At 44.6% G+C, this 26237-nt stretch overlaps 1 protein-coding gene across 2 annotated transcripts in view; it reads left to right on the top strand.

Moving 5' to 3' along the window:
* Nucleotides 1–26237, top strand: part of GRIK3 (glutamate ionotropic receptor kainate type subunit 3) — a 1124179-nt gene that overhangs the window by 518167 nt on the left and 579775 nt on the right. For both annotated transcript variants that reach the window (XM_069622638.1, XM_069622639.1), the window contains exon 2: nucleotides 3785–3961. In XM_069622638.1, coding sequence (XP_069478739.1) covers nucleotides 3785–3961 — 177 coding nt within the window. The remainder of the gene's footprint in view (nucleotides 1–3784; nucleotides 3962–26237) is intronic.

The following is a 26237-nucleotide window of genomic DNA, read 5'->3' as shown; positions in this document are numbered from 1 at the left end:
TGAAGTCCTTTAAAACTTGTGTGTCAAATTTCAATAATACATCAATCCAGAGGAAGGGATTCTTTGGAAGACTGTTTGAATTTGCTGGTGCGCATTTACAAAGACAATGGGTGCTTGGCATCTACTCCTGTGAGTGGACACTCACATATCGCCCATAATATTCCAGGACAAGAGCTTAGTTAATTAAATCAAGTTCGAGGAAGAGCATCAGAGGTCAATTTGAGGAAAATTAGAACAGGTCTAGTCTGGGTACTTAGGTTTAGAACCGACATGGGGAGGACATCCTATCATTCCATAAATCATTGAACAAGTTAGGCTGGTTTGGTTCCTCTAAATGCGGCCGACAACAGAGTACTGCTGTGACCATACGTTGTCCATAAATTGAGTTTCTTGAGTCTTTTGTGTGGCGTCCTGAAGGAGCCCAAGTGTATAGGTTTCTTTTCAACCCAATCTAATTTAATTTACCTGATTGCCTGAAGCCAAGTTCTAGTTTGCTGCCTTCCACGAACAGGCCCTCTTTCCACATAATAATATTAGGTCCCACTGAAATTGCAGATTGCCCCCTTGATGGTTGCTCCCTTGATGGTTGCTCATATATCCACTGCGATAATGCCATCTTGCCAGCAGGCAAAGTGGATTGTGGGAATGTGAACTCATATGCAGTGTACCTTCTTACATTGTTGGTGTTGCAATAAAGCTGTCAATCATTAACTATCGTGACTTTTTCTGTAGCGCAATGCTGCCTTTGGGGTGGTTTTTGCATTGTCCTAATCTATAAAGGAGAATAGGCAGAGTAGAACATCATGATTTCTGGAGCCTGTGTATTCAGACATTCTTATTTATTCGAGAGGTTTTGGGGGGATCCAGATGTCACCGTTTGGTCACTTTAAATCGCTAGGGGATCGGGACTCAGAAAACTGTGGTTGGTATAGTTTCAGTTTGTTGGAATACAGTGGATGCAGGCTTTGATCCCCATTCCTCAGTCATCAACTTCTTCATGGCAGCTTGTCGTGGAGGGTTTGGTTTTTCACAGTAACTCGAAACCCAGATGGTTACTTTCTGACTTTACTCTAGGAAAGAGTCTGCGTCACTGAACTACTAGACATGCCCAACCAATGTTTAACCAATCTAACCCCTTTGGAGGATTACATGGGAGCTTGGATTAGTAGAGGCCAATTTATATAGATAACTAGGCTCGTTGCCTGAGTAGACCTTGTGCATGGCATAGACTATAGTGAAGAAGCGTGAGAACTGTATGGATCAGTGATATTTGCAACTGACATCCTTCCCTACTGAAGTTTGGAACCTGAAATTGTATTCTATGAAACATGATAACCTTTCATACAGCACTGATACAAAGAAGCACCACCAAGATATTGGGTCTCATTCAGAGTTCCCCGGTCTGCAAAAAATTGTCGGTAAAAATGCCGATAATTTTGGCACTGCCATTTTTGTCCAGACTAGGGAGATACAAGTTTGCCGGTGGGGTCAGTGACCTAATGGCAGGCTGACCTGCCAGGAGTTCAGGCCCCTACCGTCAAATAAATGGCAGATTCATGCTACCTGTACCACTGCTGCCGGTAATGCCGGCAATCCCATTCCGCCAATTTCGGAATGGGAACTTACCGACGTCTCCGCCACCCGTTATACCGTGATAGCAGGTGCCAGAAACGGTAAGACAGTTTTGCCAGTATCCCGCCAGAATTACCAAGAGGATACTGGCAAAACTGTAATGAGGGCCATTATATCTAGCACGTTTTACATTATGCAAGAGGCAAAGGAATGCAAACTTCTACAGGTATAAGTACAGGGTCAGCACGGTAGGGATGACAACAGCACATTCAATGGCCTGGGATGAATGGTGAAGCGTAGAGGTTGGTTGGGGAACCCTGAAGCCAATCAGTTGCCCATTAGACTGAACTTGAAGGTAGGATTTAGGAAAACCCTGGGACTTCTGGAATCAATTAAAACTTCATGGACTAAAATTTTAGAACAGGGTAAATCTTAGAATCCACAAGATGCATTTTGTTCATATTTTAATTGCAAATACAGTGGTGGGGGGGCTTTACATAAACAGTGATGATTTTGTTTTCTATGCATTTTACCCATTGCATTAAAGAAGAAATAGTCAGTGACAGGTCACTATATTGTGTGCAAGATATTGTGACACTTGATGTTGCGGTGCAGGACATGAATTGCATTTGTGACAATACTGTTAAGTGAAGCAGTCAGAGGAAGAGGAAGAGAAGGGGAAAGGTGTTAGAATGGATCAGCTATATCAAAGTAAACAACATTGGACCTGCAATATCCTGTTATAATGGAGATATGGCTGCATTACTTCTAATGAGAACCGGTTTAGGACATGTTTATTATGCATATGACCATGTTCATGTGGCTCATTGCAAATTATTCAAATAAAGTGTACAATTTGTATATTTAGACTATCTGTGTAGATTTACACACCGCCCAACTGGATCTCCTCTCTACATGAACAGACTGTGTCCTCATCGGACAACAATGACTTCCTCTTTGCTGGATCTCTTCCGTAATGATGACGCATTCGTGGAGCCCATGGGCCTTTGCCAAACTAATGATCCTCACCAAAGAGAGCCTGCATTACTGCTACTCACAGTTCCCACCACCAGACGCCACAAGGCATGGCTGACGGCACCCTCTCAATAGTCCACACCTTCGTCCGCATGCACTCTACATGCTCCCTTCCAATTACAACTCCTCCCGGTAGACAATACCTCAACCCACTAGAAAACGTCACCGCCACCAGACCACACTCTTAGCTGCAGGCCACATTTCTTTCAACTTGATCACAAGTCCATCCCCATTTGACCGAAGCTCATCGTGCTAGACCACAATTATATCTGCTAGATTACGCATCCTGCCTTTTGACAGCCCACCGCAGTAGGCGACGCCTCAACCCTAGACCATGATCACTCAATTGGTCACACCTTTGTGCCAGGACACGCCTCGTCAGTTTAGATCACACCTTCTGTTTTCAGGTAGCTCCTCTCCCCTCCTCATTATCTCTTATTCTATCAGTTTTGCGCTCGACATTTCGTTTATTCCAAGCGCCCCATACTGCCCTCTGCCTGTTCCTCGGTCCTGCAGGCCAGGACCGAGATTCAGCTGCAGCTTTCCTGCTCTGGTCTCCGGTCCCCGTCCTCCGCGTACAGCACTAATGAAGGGAAAGCCACCCAGCGGTAGCTTTTGTTTACTACAGCTGGCTGGCTTTTCCTTCATTAGTGCTGCAAAAGAAAAAGCCAGCACAGGAGGGCATCCATTTCACAAAATGGATGCGCCCATGTGCTTGCTTTTGCGAATTTTGAGCTTGAATAGCTCAAAATTTTACATAGGAAGTTTTAAAAAAGAGAATGCTAGTATTTTTTTTTTATGTTGCCTATCTATTTTTTAAATACATTTTTTTACTATGCCATGCCTTTAATTAAATTGTCTCCAATTGGCGGACACACTCTTTCACTGCCTGCTGCACCCACTCTCAAGTCACCCGTGAGATTGCTGCTTGTGGGTGAATTGTAGCACACCAACAATCCTCTGTCTCTTTCTTTAAATTATGTATACTCGTCTGGTACTCTGCAACTGCTGTAGGTGAATCTTGGCTGAGTGCATCGATTCTTTATCAGCCAGAAGGGTGGAGCCAGCGTGGAGGATATCCACCGAAACAGTTCTTTAACACTGCAATTGCTTGTTTGCCATTTCTGCACTAGACCCTCAATGTACCTTCTGCTAAGCAATTTTGGTTCTCCTGCAGGAGGAATCTTCGAACTTCTGGAAGGCTCCATTGGTCAAGTGGTAAGTGCCGAGGAGCACGCCTTCCGATTTGCTGCCAACATCATCAACAGAAACAGAACTTTGCTGCCGAACACAACCTTGACGTACGACATTCAGCGGATAAACCTCTACGACAGCTTTGAAGCCAACCGAAAAGGTGGGTAGAGGCTCTAATTGTGACATACATGGTAGAACCTCACCAACCTGCTGCAACAAGAATGGGGGCAGGTCAAGTGCAATTATCATAAATGCATGAACACTTTTTTTTTCTGAATTGCTTTGGGGACCTAATTAAGACGTAAGACCATATGCACATAATGTCACAATTTATTAATACAACATTATCATTAGCCCGGCAAAGGAGCTGAAGCAGAGATCACCTAGCACGGGCCTAATGCAAATTATTCTTTTTTTTTTTACATTCACCAAGAATGCTCCATTTAGTTATGATGCAAATTAAATTTGACAAATAAATGAAGCTATATTTGCAATTTATTCCCAAGGTTTAATTATTCTGCTGATGCCCTTTCGCGTGCAGACTTATCTGATGTGCACGGAGTGTTTATATACAGGAAAGCCGCAGAGCACTAGACAAGTCGAATAGGATAAAAAAAAAAAAAAAAACACTGATAGGCTGTGCAATGATTACCAATCAGCCAGAGGCGAGGGGCTGGCGGGGGGTCGCTGCTGTGGCTTAATTGCAATTGCAGAACATTCAAAAAGGCATCGAACAACATACTGTTAAAAAAAGAAAAACACGTCTAATGATACTGGTAATATCAGGGATACCTATATGGGGGTTAGGGGGGTCATATAATAAATTACAAAATTACAAGCCTTCATATATACATTGGGCCTCATTACTGTGGAAACATAAAAATTAACATGAGGCCAGGAAGCCCAAATGGAAAACACACCAACACAGGTTGCAAAGGATCATATAAAACGTTTTATTTCAAAGTTCAAAGTTTACCAAAGTATCAAAGTCAATCGACATGCGAATAGCTATTCGGCTCTCTGACTCACATACGAACCTTCAACGATAAGGTTCGTACCGCAAGTGGGAGAGACCGAATATCTGGATGCTCTGTCTTTTATACGTTTCGTACTGCATTGGCCAGCCCTCTTGTAGATTAATCATTCCTGGAACTGTGGCTAGGGTTCGTAGCCAGGTCGAACATACGTTTTAGATCAGTTCCGCTGATACAGTTACAGATTTACAAGAGGTTGAACAGGGGACAGGGTCTTAGTTCATGACCCTAATAAATAGCTTGCGGACATATTGTTTATACACGTGTGCGGAGGTCACCATGGCCGAAGTCTTTACTCGCAATGTCATTCGGCCTCCATTTTGTGGTTCGGGGTGACTTCCACACTGCAAGAATACCTAAAATGGCGGCTAAATCCAAGATGGCGGCTTACACAATACATTGAGGTCAAGACCTTGCCGCGGAACCTATGTTCACAGTGTACTTTTAGACAGCTTGGCGTAGGCCAACATACATTTAAACAATGCGATTGGGGTCACAATATTATACCGATTTCCACAGACCCTCCTTTTGGCCTATGCCAAGTGCTAAAACACAATTTCTCTAGTACTTTTGAAAATACTTAAAGGCATTATCTTTTATAGGTTCCGCATCATTGTCCGAAACATCAATAGCCATAAGGTCGTTCACAAGAACTTCCTGCAACATGAACTCTTTAGATGCTGTCTTCGGGGTGTATATTTTGCGCCCTATTGCACTCATTACCTGAGCACAACATCCTCCCATCATTCCGCATATACTTGGGAGGCATTGAAAACAACAACAAAGGAATAACAGAGTCCCTAAAATACCTAAAATAACGGAAAGCACCTTCCACCCCCAAGATCGCAGAGAATCCCAAAACCAAGTACTGAGGCTCCAGTCTCCTACAGGGATATGGACTTCAGAACTGAGAGTGTGTAAATTCTGAATTGCTTTGAATATAGTTGGTGAAGAATCTGGTACGAAAACACAGCAAGCGGACCCCACTAATTTGCATACTCCACCCCGTTCAGCTAAAATGACATCTAATGCCATTCGATTTTGTAACGCTACCAATTTTATCGCCTTTTGCTCTAAGGTCATATTGTAGAGTATGTCTGTGGTCCGGTTGATCGTTTTCTCCAATACCCTCGCTAATCCCCTAATGTTTTCCGAATTTGCTATTTGTCCCCAGAAAGGGACTACTGATTTGGCTATATCCCCGAACACTTGTCCGGGGGTATCTCCATCGCTATCTCGCCGTGGGCGAGCCTTAGATACCTCTAAGGTACTAGCTATAAACACACCTGGTAATAATATCCCTAAGTAACAAGTTCCCTGCCAATCTTTAGGCAACCAGGGAAAAGCTAAACTACCACAAACAAAATAAACGGGTCCCCCTACATACAAAGGCCTATTTTCCCCAGTCAAGTTTACAATATTTACACAAAGCTCAAAATCTCCCATTGGCCTAGTGCCATTTCGCTGTACACAGAAAGGGACAGAATCAGGATTGTGATTTATAGAATAAGAAGGAGGCATGGCATCCTTATTGCCTATCGGAGCCATCTTGAAAGATATTAGATTTTGAAAAGGAGAAGAAAGTTTATCAGACGGCCTAATAGAAGCGATGTTAGGTCTACTCCTATTTGCGAAAAGCGAGCATCCCAGGGGAGTCAATTCACGTCTCTCAAATTCGTTCAAATTAGTGCCATCGAAGTTCCCTGAGATGCTATCATTCCATCGGCCAAAGAAAAGTGCTCTAAGAGAAGCATAGCAGGAGGTTGTCAGAGGTAAGGGATGTATATACCATCCCAGTCCCTTGTTCCCATGTTGTGGCAAGTGCGTGCAAACCCAACAATTGCTCTTATTAAATATTGCATGCGTAGCATTCATCACTATCATCAAAGTGTTATTATGATATTTCTGTCTATGCCGAGAGTCCCTAGGGGACAGAGTATGAAGGTGTACAGAGGGAGTCAAAACAGTTGGTACAATTTCGGTCGGTAACAAAGGCTTCAAAGGATAAATGTCTTCAAAGTACCATAGTCCCACGGCAGCAGTTGCAAAACTAACAATTATAAAAACAAAGACACAACAGTACGTTTTCAGGGCCCAGGAGCATTGTCCATTGTTCGAATTGGTCACCTCTTTGTTAGAAAGTTCGATATGAGGAGCAGTGGCGAAAGCGGCAGGCATCGTGCTTGTCCCGATTGTCGGCCCCAAATGTTCGTTTGCTGGCGGCACTTCGGCCGAGCGACTTCTTAGTCCTTCCCAACCCTAGCCAACAGAACCCTCCTTTTCTCCTTTGTTCACAAAAGAAAAAGATATCAGTATTTCAATCACTTCTTCCCTTCCGATGCACGACGGTCGTGCAACAACTTTTCCCGTGATCGGAGATTGTACCTGATGGTACCCAAGTTTGCTGAATCCAAAAGCAGAGTATCGTCGCTCCCTGAGGGGAGCGTCGCGTCAGTGGCGACGGAAGTCGCAGAACTCAAAACAGGATTTTCCGGAAGTGATTGATCAAAAGAGTGTGGAGACAAGATGGACGATTCCCCGAGCTCCTCGGGCTCAGAGGATTTCTCCGATGCACTCACAGCGCTGATTGCTACTCCGAGATCAGAGATCGTAGCATCAGCGAGGGGTTCTGTTTCTTCTGCAGCGTGTGGCGTCGGGTGAGGAATCTTCTTCAGATGCGTTGCATGTATCCAATGTTTCTTGCCCGCCACTCGGACTGCCGTTCGGGTGACCAATAGGACCTGGTAGGGTCCACGCCAGCGAGGCGCGAGACAGGAAGACCTTTCGTAGGCCTTGACCAAGACCCAGCTGCCCGGCAATATATCGTGTCCTGGGCCCGTAAACCGTACAGGTAAGGCAGCATTCACCTGGTGGTAAATGAAATACAGATTTTTAGTCAATTGGTTACAGTAGTCTACGAATAATACATTTTCCACATCCCTCAGGGCTTTAGGTTTAGGGAGACCCCAAATATTGGCGGGTCTTCCCATCACTATTTCAAATGGAGAGAGCCCAGTTCTAGTCTGGGGTGTGGTGCGCATTGCTAACAAAACAATAGGTAAGGCATCTGGCCATTTCAATTTAGTATCAGCACATGTTTTTGCAAGTTTGTTCTTTAGAATACCATTGTGTCTTTCTACCAACCCCGCACTTTGAGGGTGCCTAGCTGAATGAAAACGTTTCTCTATTCCCAAGGCAACACATATTTGCAACATTACGGCTGCGATGAAGTGGGGCCCATTGTCCGACCAGATTATCCTCGGGAGCCCAAAACGAGGAAAATATTCTTTGACCAAGATCTTTGCGGTCGTCATGGCGGTGGCATCTTTGACGGGGAAAGCTTCGACCCATTTGCTAAAAGCACAAATAATAATGAGAACATATTTCAAGTTGTTACAACGCTCCATTTCAATAAAATCAAGGTGAATGGTTTCGAAGGGAACAGAGGGAGGTCCGAAACTTCCCCTTGGAGCCACTGTCCCTTTACCCACATTATGCTGCAAGCAGATTATACAATTCTGGACATATCTTTTTGCTATTTCCAAAATCTTATCATTCACCCAAACCTGCTGCAGTATTTTCACAATCTGTTGAGCACACACATGTGTTGGGCCGTGTGCCATCGTAACCATTGCAATCACATAGGAATCTGGAAGCAACCATTTCCCGTTAGATGCGTCCACCCAACACCCTTCGTCATCCAATTTCCCCATGCCTTCAGCCCACTTCCTAGATTCATCAACAGTGGCATCAGTCTGAATATCCCGTACAGACCCAATACCTTCATCTATTATACAACCATCTCTCACTTCCCTCGTGATATACATGTCTGTGCTAAGGTCTGTGGCTGTTTGTCTAGCTATTGAATCTGCAAAAGCATTTCCTTTGCCCACATCGTCTATGACCTTTCGATGAGCTGCACATTTCATAATCGCTAGCTGTTTGGGGAGTGAGAGTGCCGAGAGTAACTGTACTATTAGGGGACCATGCTGAATCTTGGTCCCATGTGAAGTCAGGAACCCTCTTTCCGACCACAATTTTCCGAAGTTGTGAGCCACCCCAAAGGCGTACTGACTATCCGTATAAATATTAACTCTAAGCCCTTGGGAGAGTTCACAAGCACGGGTCAATGCTATAATCTCTGCGGCCTGCGCAGAGTTATGCGGAATCCTTTTAGTCTCTATGACCTTATTCAAGGTCGTAACCGCATAGGCAGCTGTGGATGTGCCATTCGGAAGTTTAAAGCAGGAGCCATCACAAAACAGCTCCCCTTCCGCATTTTCCAAAGAAATATCTGAGAGATCTATTCTGCCCTTCGTTTCTTGTTCGGTGGCATATAGGCAGTCATGTGATCCATCATCACCGCAAGCAATAGTTTGCGGGAGAGGCAAAAGTTCAGCCGGATTAAGAACACAACACCTTTTAATTTGGATATGAGGAGCAAATAGAACTAATTCATACCTGGTCAACCGGGCAGAAGTAAGGTGTTGCGTTTGAGTTTTGTTCAGTAGAATATCGACAGAGTGAGGTACCATCAAAATCAAATCGTGGCCTAGAACCATCCCCTCACTCTGTTTAACAGACGCAGCAGCAGCAGCAACAGCGCGCAGACATCGCGGCAAAGCGCATGCAACAGGATCGAGGGCGGAGGAATAATAGCCGCACGGCCTATTCTTCCCTCCATGTTCCTGTGTTAACACAGACAAAGCACATCCATTACACTCATGCACAAACAAAACAAAGGCCTTATCGTAATTTGGTGTACCCAGAACCGGTGCTGAACACAGCGCGGCTTTGAGAAGCTCAAATGATCGTTGTTGTTCCGATTCCCATGGCAGTGGCAGAGAAATGCCCTTCTTCGTCAAAGCCAACATCGGTTTTACCACTAGGGCAAAGTTAGGGATCCACATTCTACAGTAGGACGCCATCCCTATCAGGGCTCTGACTTCCTTCTGCGTTTTTGGGACAGACATGCCAGAAATGTGTTTGATTCGTTCAGGTGTCAATCTTCTCCCCTCCTTTGACAGGAGGTAGCCTAAATAGGCAACCTCCTGGCAACAATATTGAAATTTTTTAAGAGAAGCTTTGTGACCATTTTCAGCTAAATGAACAAGCAACAATATAGTGCCTTCTTTACAAGCTTCCTCAGAGTCTGCGGCCAGGAGCAAATCATCTACATATTGAAGCAGCGTACAAGTAGGTGGCAATTCAAGGGTGTCGAGCTGCTCTTTTAAAGCCCTACTATAGATGCTAGGGCTTTCAGTATACCCTTGAGGCGCCCTTGTGAATGTAAACGAGCGTCCCCCCAAGGTGAACGCGAACAAATACCTGCTCTCTTCATGTATCGGGATACTAAAGAAGGCGTTTTTCAAATCTACGACACTAAAGTGCGTAGCCGTAGCAGGGATCGTTGTTAAAATCGTTGTTACATCAGGCACGATTGGAAATTGTGGAGCCACTACCCGGTTAATAGCACGAAGATCTATTATAAACCGGTAAGGAATTGCATTGTCGCCTTTCTTATATACCGGTAAGATCGGGCTGTTACATAAACTACCTGTAATCTCTTCGATCACTCCACGATGCACAAAATCGGAGACAATGCATTTCAAAGCGCGCTCGCCTTCGATCGAAATTTTATATTGCGGGATGCGCGGTAGCTTGACCCCATGTTTTAATACTATTCTTACAGGGTCAATGTGTAAAATCCCGACATCATTGTCGTCTATTGCCCACAAGCATTCTGGGACAATGTCAAATTCAGGAGGTAGAGGTCGGGTCAAATATTGGGAGTTAAAGGGTTGCTGAGGTGAAACTGTCAATCTTATTCCATCAGGGGAACAATGAATCACTGCATTCAGTTTCTTCAACAAATTCAACCCCAGCAAATTTTCTCCACAGTTTGAAGTAAGAAGAAAAGGGCACTGGTCAGTAAAAGGACCCAAAGAGACAGACACCGGCACAGAGACCGGACAAACAGTTGGTATGCCAGAAAACCCTATTGAAACATTCGATTGCCCTGACAGGGGAATGTTTGGAACCCGAGAATGGTCAATGGAGCACTTCTGTGCTCCAGTATCGATCAAGAATTGGTGCTTCCTATTCCCTACCAACAGTTCAACATAGGGGCCCTTCTGAATAACAGGAATAGGTCGTGGTTCCAAACGCTGCTTCGGGCAATCCTAGTAAGGCAGAACTTCATCAAAGGGAAGTTCCTCAGAAAGATAGGTGGCAGAAGGGTGATCAAATATATTTCTCGAGTCCATACTCGGAGTCTGATTTTCCTGTGAAAAAGGTTGCTGGGGATTTCGTAGAAGCTGACCCCTATCAGGGCCCCCTGCTCCAGGGCGGCCCCGTGGTCGCCTACCCATACCTCCAAATGTGCCTCCTGACCTCTGACTGAGGGCAGGGCATTGTGCTCGCCAGTGACCTTCCTGGCGGCAATAAGCACACTGATTAATGTTTGGAGGAGTATTTCCTCTCGGAATGTACTGACCTCTAGTTTGCGTCGTACCTCCTCTAGGGTTTCTAACTATTTGTTGCAATAATACCTTAGTTTTCAGGTCACCCCTTCTTTTTTCGATTTTCTCTTTTTCGTTATTAACCCGATTCTCATAATACTGAGCCATGTGCAAAACCTCTGCCTGAGATTTTGCCTGCCAAGCGCTCTCCGAGGACATAATCTGTGACTGGATGTCAGGCAACAATCCACGCACGAATTTGTCCACAAACAACCTCTTCCCCGACTCGGTACCCAAATCCTGTCCACTAAAGTCGGAGAATACTTGTTCAAACCTATTAAAGAACTCGGTGGTACCTTCGGTTTTCCCTTGGACACAGGCAGTAAGCTTGTCCCAAATAATCCTTTTTTCTGGAATTATAGTTTTTAATTTGGCAACTATTCTATCGGGTAAAGTGAGTATTACCTGGGGTGGTTTCTCACCAGCTGGTCGTTCCCCATCTAGTCTGGTTAGATTTACCCATGTATCCCCTAATCCCGGCACATCATCTACTGTCCGTATCTGTTTCCATACATCGACAGGCAAAAGTACTGGAAACAATAAATCCATGTCACTTAAGGTGAACACAGAAGACTGCAAAACGGATTCGATTTCCTTATAAAACCCTGTCGGGTTCTTCCTAATATCTGGTACCGATTGTCTGATCGTGTTCACTTCCTGTCGAGAGAACGGGACGTGAACAAACTGTGATACATAGTGTGCTGGGATATCCACCGCGGGAGTACCAGCCGCCGCGTTGGCGGGGATTTCTACTTTTGGGACAAAGGTCGGAGGGACCTCTCTCATAGGCAACTGAGATACCGGGACCTCCGACCGCTTACTGAGTAATAAGGCCAAATCGAGCGCTAAGGCAGCTGTAGAGGTGTCGGGCGAAAAAGCTCTTTTACAAATACCAATTAATTCTATGGGGCAACCAACCTTCTTTCTTATACATTCTTCCTGCAAGTGCTGTACCATCACTTGAATTACTTTCCTTTGCATTTCTACCGTATATTGACTGTAGGTATCGTATACCTCATCCGGCGGTATCGATGAATCCGAGATCCATCTGACCGCATCTCTAGTGCAAATTCGTACTTCCTTGGGTGCTGATCTTCGGCACGAAAGGAACCGTTTCTGCATATATATTCTATCGTCTTCATCATCCTCATTTCGCAATCTTTCAAAATCCTGTCTAAATTCGAATAGTCTATCGACATGCCCATGTACCTTCTGTTCGGTATCCCTCGAGAGTGCTAGATCGTTCAGATCTCTCACTCCTTGTGGGAGATCCGAAGTCTGCAATCTACCCCACATTACACCTAAGTGAATCCCCAGCCCTTCAATAAAAACGTTTTTCTCAGGAAAATCGTGCAAATTAGACAATGTTAAAAATGCATCGTTTTGATCACCCTTTTCCATGCAATGTTTAGCCCAAGCAAATAGTTCCTGTTTCCTGCCCGCAGGAACAGTACTACGAGTCACAATTTTCGACCTTGCACCAAGGTCTAATTCAGTAGATACGGGACTCCCCGAAATCGGAAGGATAGGGGGGCCTAACTGAGGTACAGAGGAAAGAGGTAGTGTAACAGACGGAATAGACAAAGAAGCGACGGCCAAAGAACTGGGAACAGCAGGCTGCGCAGGAGGAGGCTGCGCAGGAGGAGTGTGAGTAGCAACGGGAACAACAACAGGAACGGGCAAAGCGCCCGCACCAGGAGCATATGGAGGTGGCGCTGAAGAGTCAGGCCTCCGTTCATTTAATATCTTTTCAATAAACTCCTCAGAAACATGAAAATCTTTAGAAGGGTAAATTTTCTGGACTCCGAGCGAGAAAGCTCTATCCATTCTCTGGGTTTCATCTAATCGTTTTTCTTTGTCATATAACAATGCCTTTTCGGCATTCGATTTATGACGTCGTGCATGCTTATCCCTACTCTTAAGCTGCTGTAATGCTTCCTTTTTCCAATTTTGTAACACATCGAAGGCCGCTGGCCTAGCCTTCTTTTTAAGCAGAATCGACTCTAAGTATTCAATACAGGGGATCTCAAAACTACCATTGATTGGCCACTGAAATTCGGAGGCATTTCTGGTCTGTCTGTGCCAAATATCATTAAATACAATACTTCCAATGCCATACTTACAGTACATAGTACACGCCGGCGACCCCTCCTGTGGTGCCGGACGGCTAAATTCAAAGGATTGTCGATCGCTGCGGAATAAAGCCCTAAAGCAGCTAGACAATTTCCCAGGCATTTCTCAAAGACTTGGTGTTACCTGGTTCAATAATTGTGTCTGCAGATACAATACTTCAAATTCAAATGTCAGGGTTAAATTAAGAGCCGGGTCACGACTACACCTGACCAAATTCAAATGTCAGGGTTAAATTAAGAGCCTTATGACTGCACCTGACCAAACCTAAGGAGGACCGTACGGTTTTCAAAGGACTTCAAAGGACTTCAACTAACGAAGTTTACCTGCGTTTAGTGGTTTTCGGCAAATCTGCCCACCTCGGATTTGGACCCTCGTCAAGATGCCGTGTCAGACCGCACGACTATCGCCCAAGGATCGGATCGTGCAGCGCTGCCGAGGTATCGCGTCTCGATCGGTCGGGCCCGCAGAATCACACCGTCCGATCCCGATTCGATAGTCTGCGTCAACCTTCAATGATCCGGCATCAATCTTGAGGGTCCCTATTCGGGCGCCAACTGTGGAAACATAAAAATTAACATGAGGCCAGGAAGCCCAAATGGAAAACACACCAACACAGGTTGCAAAGGATCATATAAAACGTTTTATTTCAAAGTTCAAAGTTTACCAAAGTATCAAAGTCAATCGACATGCGAATAGCTATTCGGCTCTCTGACTCACATACGAACCTTCAACGATAAGGTTCGTACCGCAAGTGGGAGAGACCGAATATCTGGATGCTCTGTCTTTTATACGTTTCGTACTGCATTGGCCAGCCCTCTTGTAGATTAATCATTCCTGGAACTGTGGCTAGGGTTCGTAGCCAGGTCGAACATACGTTTTAGATCAGTTCCGCTGATACAGTTACAGATTTACAAGAGGTTGAACAGGGGACAGGGTCTTAGTTCATGACCCTAATAAATAGCTTGCGGACATATTGTTTATACACGTGTGCGGAGGTCACCATGGCCGAAGTCTTTACTCGCAATGTCATTCGGCCTCCATTTTGTGGTTCGGGGTGACTTCCACACTGCAAGAATACCTAAAATGGCGGCTAAATCCAAGATGGCGGCTTACACAATACATTGAGGTCAAGACCTTGCCGCGGAACCTATGTTCACAGTGTACTTTTAGACAGCTTGGCGTAGGCCAACATACATTTAAACAATGCGATTGGGGTCACAATATTATACCGATTTCCACAATTACGGATGTTGCGGTAAGGCAACAACGGCACCGGTTGTGCTACCGGCGCCGTTGTTACCTCGCCGCAACATTCCGAGTATGCTTGCGGGTGCCGCTCTGGAACACCTGGTCAGACCAGGCGTGCAGAGCAGCACCCGCGAGCAGCACCGGGTGGCAGCGACGGCCCCGTTAGTTGCCATTCTCCCTATTCCCATTGAGCCCTATGGGGGCTTAAATGGGAATGGGCACTTACCGGGTCCAGCGAAAGGGACTTACCGGGCCCTCCAAGGTCGGAATGGCCCGGTAAGTCCCCTTTTGCGGGACCCGGACCCGAGTTTGGGCCACCTCCAAACTCGTAATGAGCCCCATTGTGTATTTGTTTTTTTTTTATTGTGCATAGAAAGGGTGTGACCTAGTGTGACAATCAAACTGAACCAAGCTGCCATGTCTTTTTAGTTGAGTAATTATGGGGAGGTGGGAGATGCATTGGGTCTCAGAGAGCCAGAGACGACTTCTTCAGGTGCTGCGGCCGCCATCTGATGAAGACGTCTCTCGCAAATTCACGGTGCCCGGTTTTTGAGCATGTCTCATTTCTCATGATCAGCTGCAACAATACACACTATGCACAAAGGAGACAACGCAAGATGGAACCTCAACAATACCCTGCTCATTCCCAAGGCAAGACTGGTCATGGTTGCACAGGACTCCTTTTTCCCCACACAGCCCCCAGGCTAGGGAATGGTCTTCTGCCTAACCTGAGGGCCTGTAGCAGCTTTCTGAATTTCAAACAGGCACTTAAGACACTCCTTTTCTGCCAGTTCCTTCGGCCCACACCTGCCCTGCCTGCTCGTCCTAATCTGGTTTGCTCCTATATGTGTGTCCTTGCGTTCTAAGGCCTACGGGACTAGTTAATGCGCACTATGAATAAAATAAATACACGTAACTCAATAATGCCTGGAGCTTTACTATATATAAGCGCTTTAATAATGACACTTAACAGTGGCAAACCTAATAATCTCACCCATCTTTAGTCCCATGAATGTGCATTTGTAATCTTTCCATAGTTTTCATGAAATAAGGCACTTTGTATAGCTCTGTATAATCAAACGGTCAAGTTACCTCCTTTTGGGAGGTGGAAACAGCAAGCATTGGCATAACCAACTGTTTTGGCTTTGGTGAAGGTATGGGATAGGCATTGTGGTGCCACCTGACCGTAAAATGGCAAAAGCTGGACAATGAGGATATTACTTTTGCATATGTTGCCAGTTCCTACCAAATGTCGATCATATCCCTATACACAAACCAACACTGTAGGCTTTGCCAGCACTTTCTCTCAGTAGGGCTTTAGTGCAAGGAATAGATGAGAGGACACACCTATTGCTTAAAAACAAGTGGTTGAAGGCCCACTTGGTTGGGGCATTTTCTTTTTTTTTTGTTACGCCAGAGACGCATTGAAGGAACCACTTGCAACAATGACGCTCAGAAGGCTTCTTAGAAAAAAGAAGAAAAACAAAACAAAACATTTGCAGGCCCTACACGTCACAAGGTTTGAGGTTTGAGGTTACTGCCTCTTAATAAAGGTGGGCAAGTACTGTTATTTGCTCAACCATGTTTTGGGTTTGGTAGGCCAGGTAGTTGGTGTAAATGGCCATATAGTGGAACATGGCCATTGTTCACAAAAAATAAATAATAAAAATCAATACGTATAGTTTGTGGCACGTTGCTGAGGCTCTAAACCTACAGCCTGATTGCTGATAAGTGCATTATGGTTTGATTATGTAATTCTGCAATGCTTTCTGTGCTCCCTATGGTATACATAGCGTGTGCTTTCACTACAGCACAGCAAGAGCATTCTTACATTTTTGTGTAGGGAATATATTGATTAAGTGCTGCAACCAACTTTGAAATAATACATATCGAGGGCTGCATGGTTAGGAGATAGCTCAGTGTGCTATGCGCTTGTTACACAGATGTGTGTTCAAATGCAAGATCACGGTGTCAAATACCAGCAAGGCTGGCTCAGCCTTTCCTACGTCTGATCTTGATAAATCTGCGTGAATACATACTTTGGTGTAGAAACACACCTGTTATGCCACAAAACAACATCACTACACTAGATAGCAGTAGCTCAAAGATGCCCATCGGATCAGTATGGTGAAGGTTTAGAATTCATCTCCTACACACAGCGGTTGTAACCCAATGCGGGCCCACAATAATGAGCATAAGGTGTTACTCGGTAGAGGTGATTAGGTAGTCCAATTCAAGACTGTGGACCCAAAGGGCCCCGTCATTTACTCTGGCTTTGGCTGACGACACAGTGATCCTGGACCAATTATCTAATATCACTGTGTATTTTTATAATAATTGTGTACAATTTGCGGTTCCATAACGGTACTGTAATTAGCCCCTTCCCCATTCCCATTGAGCCCTATGGGGCAAAAATGGGAATGGGGAAGGGCCATGGAGAAAGGGGGAATTACCGCCCCGCCAACCTTGGAATAGGGTGGTAATTCCCCTTATCTCCATGGTGGTACCGGTATGGTACCGGCGGCAACCATGGTGCTAATAGCACCATGGTTTACCGCATTCCGTGTAATGAAGCCCTAAGTCATTTATGCTCATATCAATTAGTATTTTGTTACTTCTATACTTTCCTTGATGAAGGAGACAATGAAGCGATAATGTATCCTGTTTTTGCATAGCATGGTTCTATTACGTTATTGTTTTGCAAAATCATCATGTGTGGGGTTTATGTGATTTGTTTATGTTGCAAGTCAGATCTGCAAAATGTTATTTTTGTTCGATAAAGTGAAATAGTTACAAATAATAGCACTTTGCGCTATGATAACAAATGAGAAACAAATTGGTCAAGTGCGGAAATTGCAGATTTGGCTCAAATCCCAGCTTCACCTCTTAACTACTGTGCGATCCTCGACAACACACTCAATCTCATATTGCCTAACCTGCCAAAATTGCCAGTACCTAAACATTTTATCAAAATGGTCAGCCCTTAAGAGTGATTTAGTTCTCAATATATGCTCTGTGACAAAGCCTCACTCATGCTTTAACTGTCTGTATTGTTGCTCCAGGTGCAACAATATTAATCATTGGTACATTGCTCGCCACAGTCGTGTGTTTCTTTGCTCTAAATAGGCAACACCTCTTGAGTACCATATCTCAGTCTATGTCAAGATATATCTACCTGTTCCAAATTTCGACCTATTCCATGGTATATGTGCCTTTCTCGTTGCTTCCGGAGGCTCCCCTGCAGCCATCCTTGGAGACTTTTACATTCTTCGAGGCTGCAGGCCTATCTGAGTCCAGGGGGTCCCCTGCAGCCATGCTTGGACACTTTTACATTCTTCGGGGCTGCAGGCCTATCTGAGTCCAGGGGATCCCCCGCAGCCATGCTTGGACACTTTTACATTCTTCGAGGCTGCAGGCCTATCTGAGTCCTCTGTCTCTTCTGTGGTCATTGCACCTACCCCATACAGCCTCTGATCTGTGGAATGCATTTATACAACAGCCCATATACCTTTCTTAAATGTGTCCTGTCCCTATGCTAGAGCACACGTACACTTATCCTAGACTTCTAATGTTGCCCTTTATATGCCACGTGGTTGTTTAAATTCATATTCCAGCAGGAATGAAGAAGTTAAGGGAAATGAAAGGGAGTACCAGACTTACTCTGATCCCTGTGAGGCAACATACAATGTTATGTGTTGATAGCAGGACAAGAGGTGGGAGACACCAGATATTATGGATTCCATAGGTTCCCTGGTCCAGTAAATGGGGCCCCACAGGGGTCTGTGCTCAGGCCCCCAAAATTGCGTAAAATGGCCCTCCACCCAATAGCACACATCAAAAAGAGGAATGCGCTTGCAAAGCATCAGTGCTTTAGGTTTAGGCACAGCCATGCATTAAAGTGTGTGAACAGATAGCTGGCACTATTGGGCATTGCCCAGAGCCAGGTGCAAGGGAATGAGCATAGGGAGACCTGGACTGAGCCACCCCTTTCCATCTGAGAGTCAGGATGTGCATTCTACTGTACCAGCCCCTCTCCCAGTATGATAAGGATGGTATGTGTGATAAGGCCAGCATCCTGGCCTTTTTGGGAGAGAATGGGAGCCCCTCTCAGCCTGCGGTGGGATGCCCACCAGGGAGCAATCCAGAGCCGGTCCTTCCCCTCTGGAGGATGGTGGCATTTGAGAGGGTATCAGTTCCTACCCCCCTCTGCCAGTAAGCTGTTATGCAGTACACTTTGCCTCACACCATACTTCATGTATAACGTGCTTGCCACACTCTTTCTGTTTCTTGTATAGTCAACACCTACTATAAGCCAGGGCAAACCATGTAGGAGAGAAAGAGAGTCCCTCCAGCGACACACACAGTCCTCAATGTGTCCTCAAAGGGCTGCCTGGAATAAGTAAAGGCAACCCTACAGCATCCAGCACTACCAGCATTCCACGATGGAAAGAAGATGCTCAGAAGGAAGAAAAGGGGGTTAACACGTTTTATTCAATAAAACATACAGAATACTATAATTCATTAAACAGTTAAAGGCAAACAACAACAATCAATCCAATTGAGCTTAACAAATGCTTAACAACAAGAGTAAAATACCCAACAATAGTCATAAAAGATCCCAAAGTAAGGGAAGAAAAGAGAAAGAAAAAGAAGAAAGACAAATAAAGAGAACCAACATTCAATAATATGTACAGATCTACTGACCAAATAATAAGACTGTATGCAACAATACAAACCAAAAAATAAAAACAGGTAGAAAAGGGACAGGCAGAGCAGCAGCTATGCAGCAACAAACAAAGCTATATATGCTCTCCACTACTGGAGTAAACACACAGAAGCTGGCAGTTTACTCCCTGAGCTACCATGGACTGTGCAACAGGATCTCGACTCACAAACAAACTGTACCGACCAGGGAAAAACCTGGAGCTGAACCCCCTAAGATGGACATGGAAGGCCTCTGCCTGCCATCAGTATTCGGAGACGGCCCGCTCAAAAAAAGAGGGGCGGGGCTCAATCTGCCATTTATCATTCCTTCATGATTGTCTCACCCTCCGCGAGGGAAACACAGGGATAGAGTGGATAGGGAAGTACACCAATGGCAGGAGGAGGGGGAGCCTAAAAGGAAGGATAGGAAGCAGGAGGTTTTGTGTTGTTTCAGTGAGGTCATAGGAGGTGGAGGTGGCAGTCCAAGAGACATGCAGGTGGAACAAATGAAAAGTGGATAGTCAAGGTTATTACTGGAGAAGGTGAGGTATTGTTCAGTGAGCCCAAGTGTACTGCATTGTGAGTTTGCGTGTAGTAATTGTGGTTAGGGGAGAGTTTGTGTATTTTGTGAAAGTGTGTGAAAGTTTGAGTTTTTTTTTTTTTTATCAAGCTCTTATCCACTTGTGAAGTGAGGAACTGGCAGAATAAACTACATATAGGAACAAATGGTAATATATTATACTCATATAGGAGATAACTTATAAAGAAAAAAACTATTATTGAAAAAGGTAGATTTTGAGATCTTTGCAAAATAAGAGTCAATCAATTTGAAGTGAGTTCCAAAGGTGATGATCCAGAAATGAGACACTTCTATCCACCCTATGAACAAAGTGGGGGACAGGTACCACTAACAAGGGGTCGCTTAAAGCTCGAAGAGCTCGAGCCAGAAATGAGGGTTGAATCTTTGCAGTTAAATAATCAAGAGCAGTTCCATTTCGGCTTTTAAACACAAGACTGAGGAACTTTAGCATGATTCTCTGCCTTGCAGGCAGCCATTGCACAGACCTGCCATATTGTGAAATAGAGCGAAATTTGGGAAATTGAAACAGTAATCTCAATTCTGAGTTTTGCGCTTTTTGTAGTTGTAGGGGTTGTTTAACAGAGCTTGACCATAATCCATAATCCGGTTTAGAATCAATCAACAAGCCAATCATAGCTGGTTTGTCTGCCATTGGGATAAAAGAGAGGACTGGTCATAGAAGATGAAGATGAAAATAGAAGATCGTTCCTATGTCCCCGCACATAGAAGTCGCACTCCAGAGTAGGTTACCAAATACAGCCAAGATGTGTTACTTTCTGTGAGAAAGATGTAAGGTCATTGAATGTCATATGACATGATGGAACCCATAAGGAGTCGCTCAGGGGGATTTTTGGAACAAAAAGATTGACTTCTGTTTTGGAAGGGTTAAGTTCTAACTTGTTAAAGGCCATCCAATGTCATGATTCTGAGGCACATTCCGCTATGCACTGAAGAGAATCAGAAGCGCTGTTAACGAGCATGTTGATCCGCCTATCGTTTGCCTAGGAATGGTAGTTAACGCAGTACTTAGAGAAGATGTGCATTAGTGGCTGAATATATAGGTTGAAAAATAACAGGAAAAGAGGGGTGCTCTGGGGGACTCTGCAAGGTACCAGCATTGGGTCAGATTAATAGGGTGCAATCCTTACCAATTGAGTTTGGTTAAGAAACATGTAAACCATTGTAGGGACTTGTAGGACACATGGACACATTCAATCAACATGAGAGGAGGGTGTCTGAGTAGAAAGTAGAAGGAGAGAGTAGTGGTGTGGAGACGGGAGTAGTAGTATTGAAGTTATAGGAGTGAAGGGAGGAGTAGTGGAGTGGAGGTGGGAGTAATGGAGTGGCTGTGTGAATAGTGGCGTGGGGGGGAGCAATTGTGGAAGAAAGAGGGAAGTAATATTAAAGTGTGGAGGCAGGGCCCAGGTGGATCAAGTGATTTCGGCGGCAGGGTGTTTATAAGGCACAATTATCTACCCCTAAAGGACACTAACCACTGCTTCTTATAGTAGGGAAAGTTAGGAAGTCCCTGAGGGAGTACAGTTAGAGAAGGCAATTCTGCCTTTAGGTTTTCATATTTTGTCCAAGACCGATTTCAGACAGTAGGGGTTAACATTCAATGGGCCTCATTCCAACCCTGGCGTTAACCAAGGCGCTATTAGCGCCTTGGTTGACGCCGTTATCTCTCCGACTCCGCCATGGTGAATGGCAGAATTACCGCCCCATTCCAAGGTTGGCGGGGTCGGTAATTCCCAATTCACCATGGGCCCTTCCCCATTCCCATTTTTGCCCCATAGGGCTCAATGGGAATGGGGAAGGTGCTAATTACGGCACCGTAAATTACGGTGCCGTAATTAGCTCCAAGGTCCCTTTGCGGGTTGGTTTTTTAACGCCTGCAAAAAGCAGGTGTTAAGTTCCAACCCGCAAAGGGAACTCGGAATAGGGCGGTAAGGGTTTAACGGCACCGGTCTCGTTACCGGTGACCGTTAACCCTCACCGCCCGACTCGGAATGAGGCCCAATATCTACTAACCTTCAGTGACAGACCCCTGGTTTAGGGAGAAGATGCATTTCAAGATAAGAGAGAGGGGTTTGAACCGATTCTGAGGCTTGCTGTAATTTTGGTGCCATTTGTGGCACGTGTTGTCATTGTGGGATCCTATAGATCCTGATACAGAGGTCACCCATGGCTAACCAGAATAGAACGCTGACAATTGATAGCCTAACCACAGTGGCTTGAATTCCAATGAGGGTGGTGATCTATATGGAGTTGAAAAAGTGAACATCCTTCCCAGATGACAATGTATGGTTCAGACCAGACTACATATGGAGATATCAGAGGGAGTCTATGGGAGGGTGGCATCAAAATCTGGGTTGGCCCACAAATGTTCCCTGGAGGTGGGAGCAGAAGTTATCAATCAGAAGTCATCAATCAAGACTACAGAAGGGATGCAGAACTAATCCTGAACAATCCATAGAGCTACTGATCTGTAAGAACATTGAGGTCCCCGAGATTTACTGGACCAGCATCACTTGAATTTTGCCGAAAAAAGATGTACTTTTGGCACAAGCCCATGAGATCCTTGTTTCCGATGTGGAGAGCTGAACTCTGAAGACACTGCTCACCGTCAACAGGGGAGGGCCATTGTATCTAGTCAAGGCTATCCCGAGAAGCGATTGGATTAACTTTCATAATCTATTTGTATTGAATCAGTTCTGGAAGGTATTAGTTAAAAACACCCACTCTACCCTGATGGCTGGATATCTGGGGCTGGAAAATACTCAGATGGCTCTTCTCCGCCGGTTTTACTCGCCAGCAGTTTACACAGAGGCAGAACAGTTTTGTGCATGCTGCCAAATCTGCTGGAAGAACAATTTGGGATGATGTACCCCGTGCACTACATTAGGCCCTATCCATAATCAAGGTCCCTTTCTACTGAATTAGCATTGGCGTAGTCTGTCTTCAAATCTGTGAATCGCTATATACTGGTACTTGTTGACTATGAAGAGGCATTCCCCTGAGGAGAAACTCAAATCAAGCTATCCTGATGGTCCTTATAACCCTTCTTCACGAGAGTAGGTTTTCCGGCAGAGATTCTCGCAGACAAAGGAAGGCAATTTTTGTCAAGCCTCATGAACTAAATAAAAGTGTTAATTCATTAATTCATTCATGTATTCTCATCATTTGTAAAGCAGCTTTCACCATGGGTATGGTCCCAACGCACTGTAGGCCGAACACCCTCGGAGGGACCAAAGTCCAAAGTATGGGAAATTGGCAGGTGCTATTATGTGTGTGTGCATAATGGCCATTAAAGGTCATGAGGGATGGCCAAGTCCCTGCTAGCCACCCCTGTCTAAGTGGCATGAGGATGGGTGTAGAGAGGTATGCTAGAGAAATAAACTGGAGGCAGGAGGTGCAAGAGGATAGTCACTTATGTGTGTAGCAACAGTTCCAACGTTTTGTCGTGAAAGGTAGCTGCATTCTTATGGTAGAAGTGTTGTGCAACATGTCATTGGAGTTGTGCATGAAAGCGGATGCATGCGGGAGTGTGGCCGAGTGTTTGGCTAATTGCATAAACACGGGGTGCAAGAGGAAAAATGCAACAGTTGTATTCAAAGGAATGCCTAGAATCAGCACATTGCTAGATTGTAAAAATCAGAGTAGGTGAATAAGGATGGCATCATTCTGCATGCATCTAGCTATCACAAAGTGGCTACATTCTAAACCCAAAATGACCATAGAGGCTGCATTCTGCCGAAACCTGCATTCTGTGTAATAGACACGTTCTACTATCACCTAGAATCAGTGAATTGGCTACCTACATAGAATCGACTAGGTGCAGCACCCTGGCCAGCTCAACAACCTTTTATGTGCTATGTGGAGGCTGTCACATAATATCTTCTAGGTGTAATTGCTGCAATCTGTGCAATACAATGGCTATCCTCACAAATCTTCCAAGAACAGCACTTGGGTCAACCTCATGAAATATTCCAGGTGCAATTAAAATCAAGACTATCTAGAGATCTATTTTCCACCCCAAACCAATGGACTAGTAAATGGTTTAATTAGATGTTGAAGTGCATCCTCTTGAAGATGTAGAATGGGAGGATTTGGGATGGCATCATTCCCTGGACTCTGTTTGCATTTCAGAATACCCTTCAATCTTCCACTGGCGTGTCCCCATTTGAGTAGGTCTGTGGCCACAATCTGAGAGACGTCCTGGACATCCTCAGGGAATAATGAGAAGGACACAAAAGAAGGCAAACCAGTGACCACCCCATGCTGCAGAGCACACACGACTATATGGAGAAGGTCTGGCAGCTGGCGAGGATCAATCTCCAAGAGGCAATCAGACAAGAGAGAATATACAACAAGGAGGCTTTAATGCGTACCTTTCAAGTGGGTGACGTGGTGACAGTCCTACTTCCCACCACTCAGAACAAATGGCTGGCAAGTTGGCATGGGCCTTAGGTGGTTCATTAAATGTGTTTCTCCCCTAACCTGCAAGGTATAAGAAGCCAACAGCAGCAAACCCTCCCAATTATATCATATAAACAAACTGAAAACCGCGAAAGAAAACGGCAACCTGCAAGTACTTTAGCTGTACATGAAGAACATGAGGAATAGCTCTCTGCTGATGGAAGTAGGAGGAGTAACCATCCCAGTTGGGTTAAAAACCAACCAGCACCAGAAGTTAGTTCAACAGATTGAGAGATAAGCAGAGGTATTATCGCTAAAATCAGGTTAAGTACAAGGGATAGTGTTCTAAATCCACACACCTCCTGTGAAATTCATACATTTAAAACTGGACAGGTTACCAGAAGCCCGGAAACAGATCATACAGGAGGAACTAAAGAAATTAAATGCTCTATCAAGTCATGAAGAGGTCTTACAGGGAATGGTTGTCCCTGGTCGACATAGGTTCGAAATCCAACAGCTACTAGAAGTTCTGTATAAACTTTCGAAGGCTAAACGAAATTTGCCCATGCCAATAAGGAACAAGCTGGTGTAGAGACTGGGTCCTGCAGAATTAATTTGTACGTTTCGATCTGACAAACGGATACTGACAGGTGTCCTTAGACGAGGAGGCTAAACCGGAGCTGACTTATCTAACCCTGAAAGGTTAGTTAATTTCACCATACTACCTTCAGACTCCATAGGACACCTGCCAGGTTACAGAGGCTAATGGATCAAATTATGTAATGCCTCTGCCAGAGAATATCTAGATGATAACATCATTGACAGTTCCACATAGGAAAAACATATGCAACACCTTATCATCTTCTGCAGCCAGCTAAGGAAAGCACTGTTGACCACCAACCCTACTAAGTGCCATGTCACCCAGAAGTGTGTCGACCTGGGGTTTCAAATATGGAACAGACAAGTACTTTCACAAAGGATAAAGGTTGAAGCAGTACAAAAAGTGCCATTAAATCCACATATTTAGTACAAGACATTTAAGGCAGTAGAGCTTAACATTCAATATCTACTTGCGACAAATTGACTTCTGCCTTCTTGTAGTAAAAGGGTGAGTAGAGGCTAGCACGCCTACTCAGCCCTCACATGTCTACAAACCAAGAGCCAACAAAAACATAAAGGTAAAACAGGCACAGTCAATAGATATACCTCCTTTGTGTTTTGTGTTATCATGGACCGAGGGAAAGCTGTATTCTTAAGAGGGGTGTGAATGTGGTTCAGTTCCAAACCAGACAGCAAAGTATAACAAGTCAAAAATAAAGGAATGTCCAATCGAGGTTCTATACAAATATATACTTTTTCATACACACCAATTACAATACTAACTAACGAGAAAACACTGCAGAGGTCCACCCCTGTCGATGAAGCACAGAATATGCACAAATAGAATATATAAAGCACTTTGGGTGATGTGACAAGGGGAGAAAGTCATTCAAAAGACCATAATGTTCAGAAGGATATTTCTTCAACATTAAAAAAGGAATAAGAATCACCTACCCATTTTCTATGGCCCAAAGATGGACCATGCGTCTATGGAACCTAGAACCAGCCAGGACACATGGGTACCTATCAGACTCCATACTTATGGATACTAGCCAAAGGCACGGCCACCCACCTACACGCATCTGCTACCATGCACTAATACTCTAAGATACATTGCACAACACCTTTTTTTTATTTTTTATTTTTATTGTTTTGGTAGTAAATTTACTTTACACCTTTACAAAATTTGATCATCAT

Source organism: Ambystoma mexicanum, chromosome 11, assembly GCF_040938575.1.
Source record: "Ambystoma mexicanum isolate Mex_15411 chromosome 11, UKY_AmexF1_1, whole genome shotgun sequence".
Taxonomy (NCBI): domain Eukaryota; kingdom Metazoa; phylum Chordata; class Amphibia; order Caudata; family Ambystomatidae; genus Ambystoma; species Ambystoma mexicanum.
The sequence above is the reverse complement of the archived record's forward strand: the minus strand, read 5'-3'. Positions and strand labels throughout refer to the sequence as shown.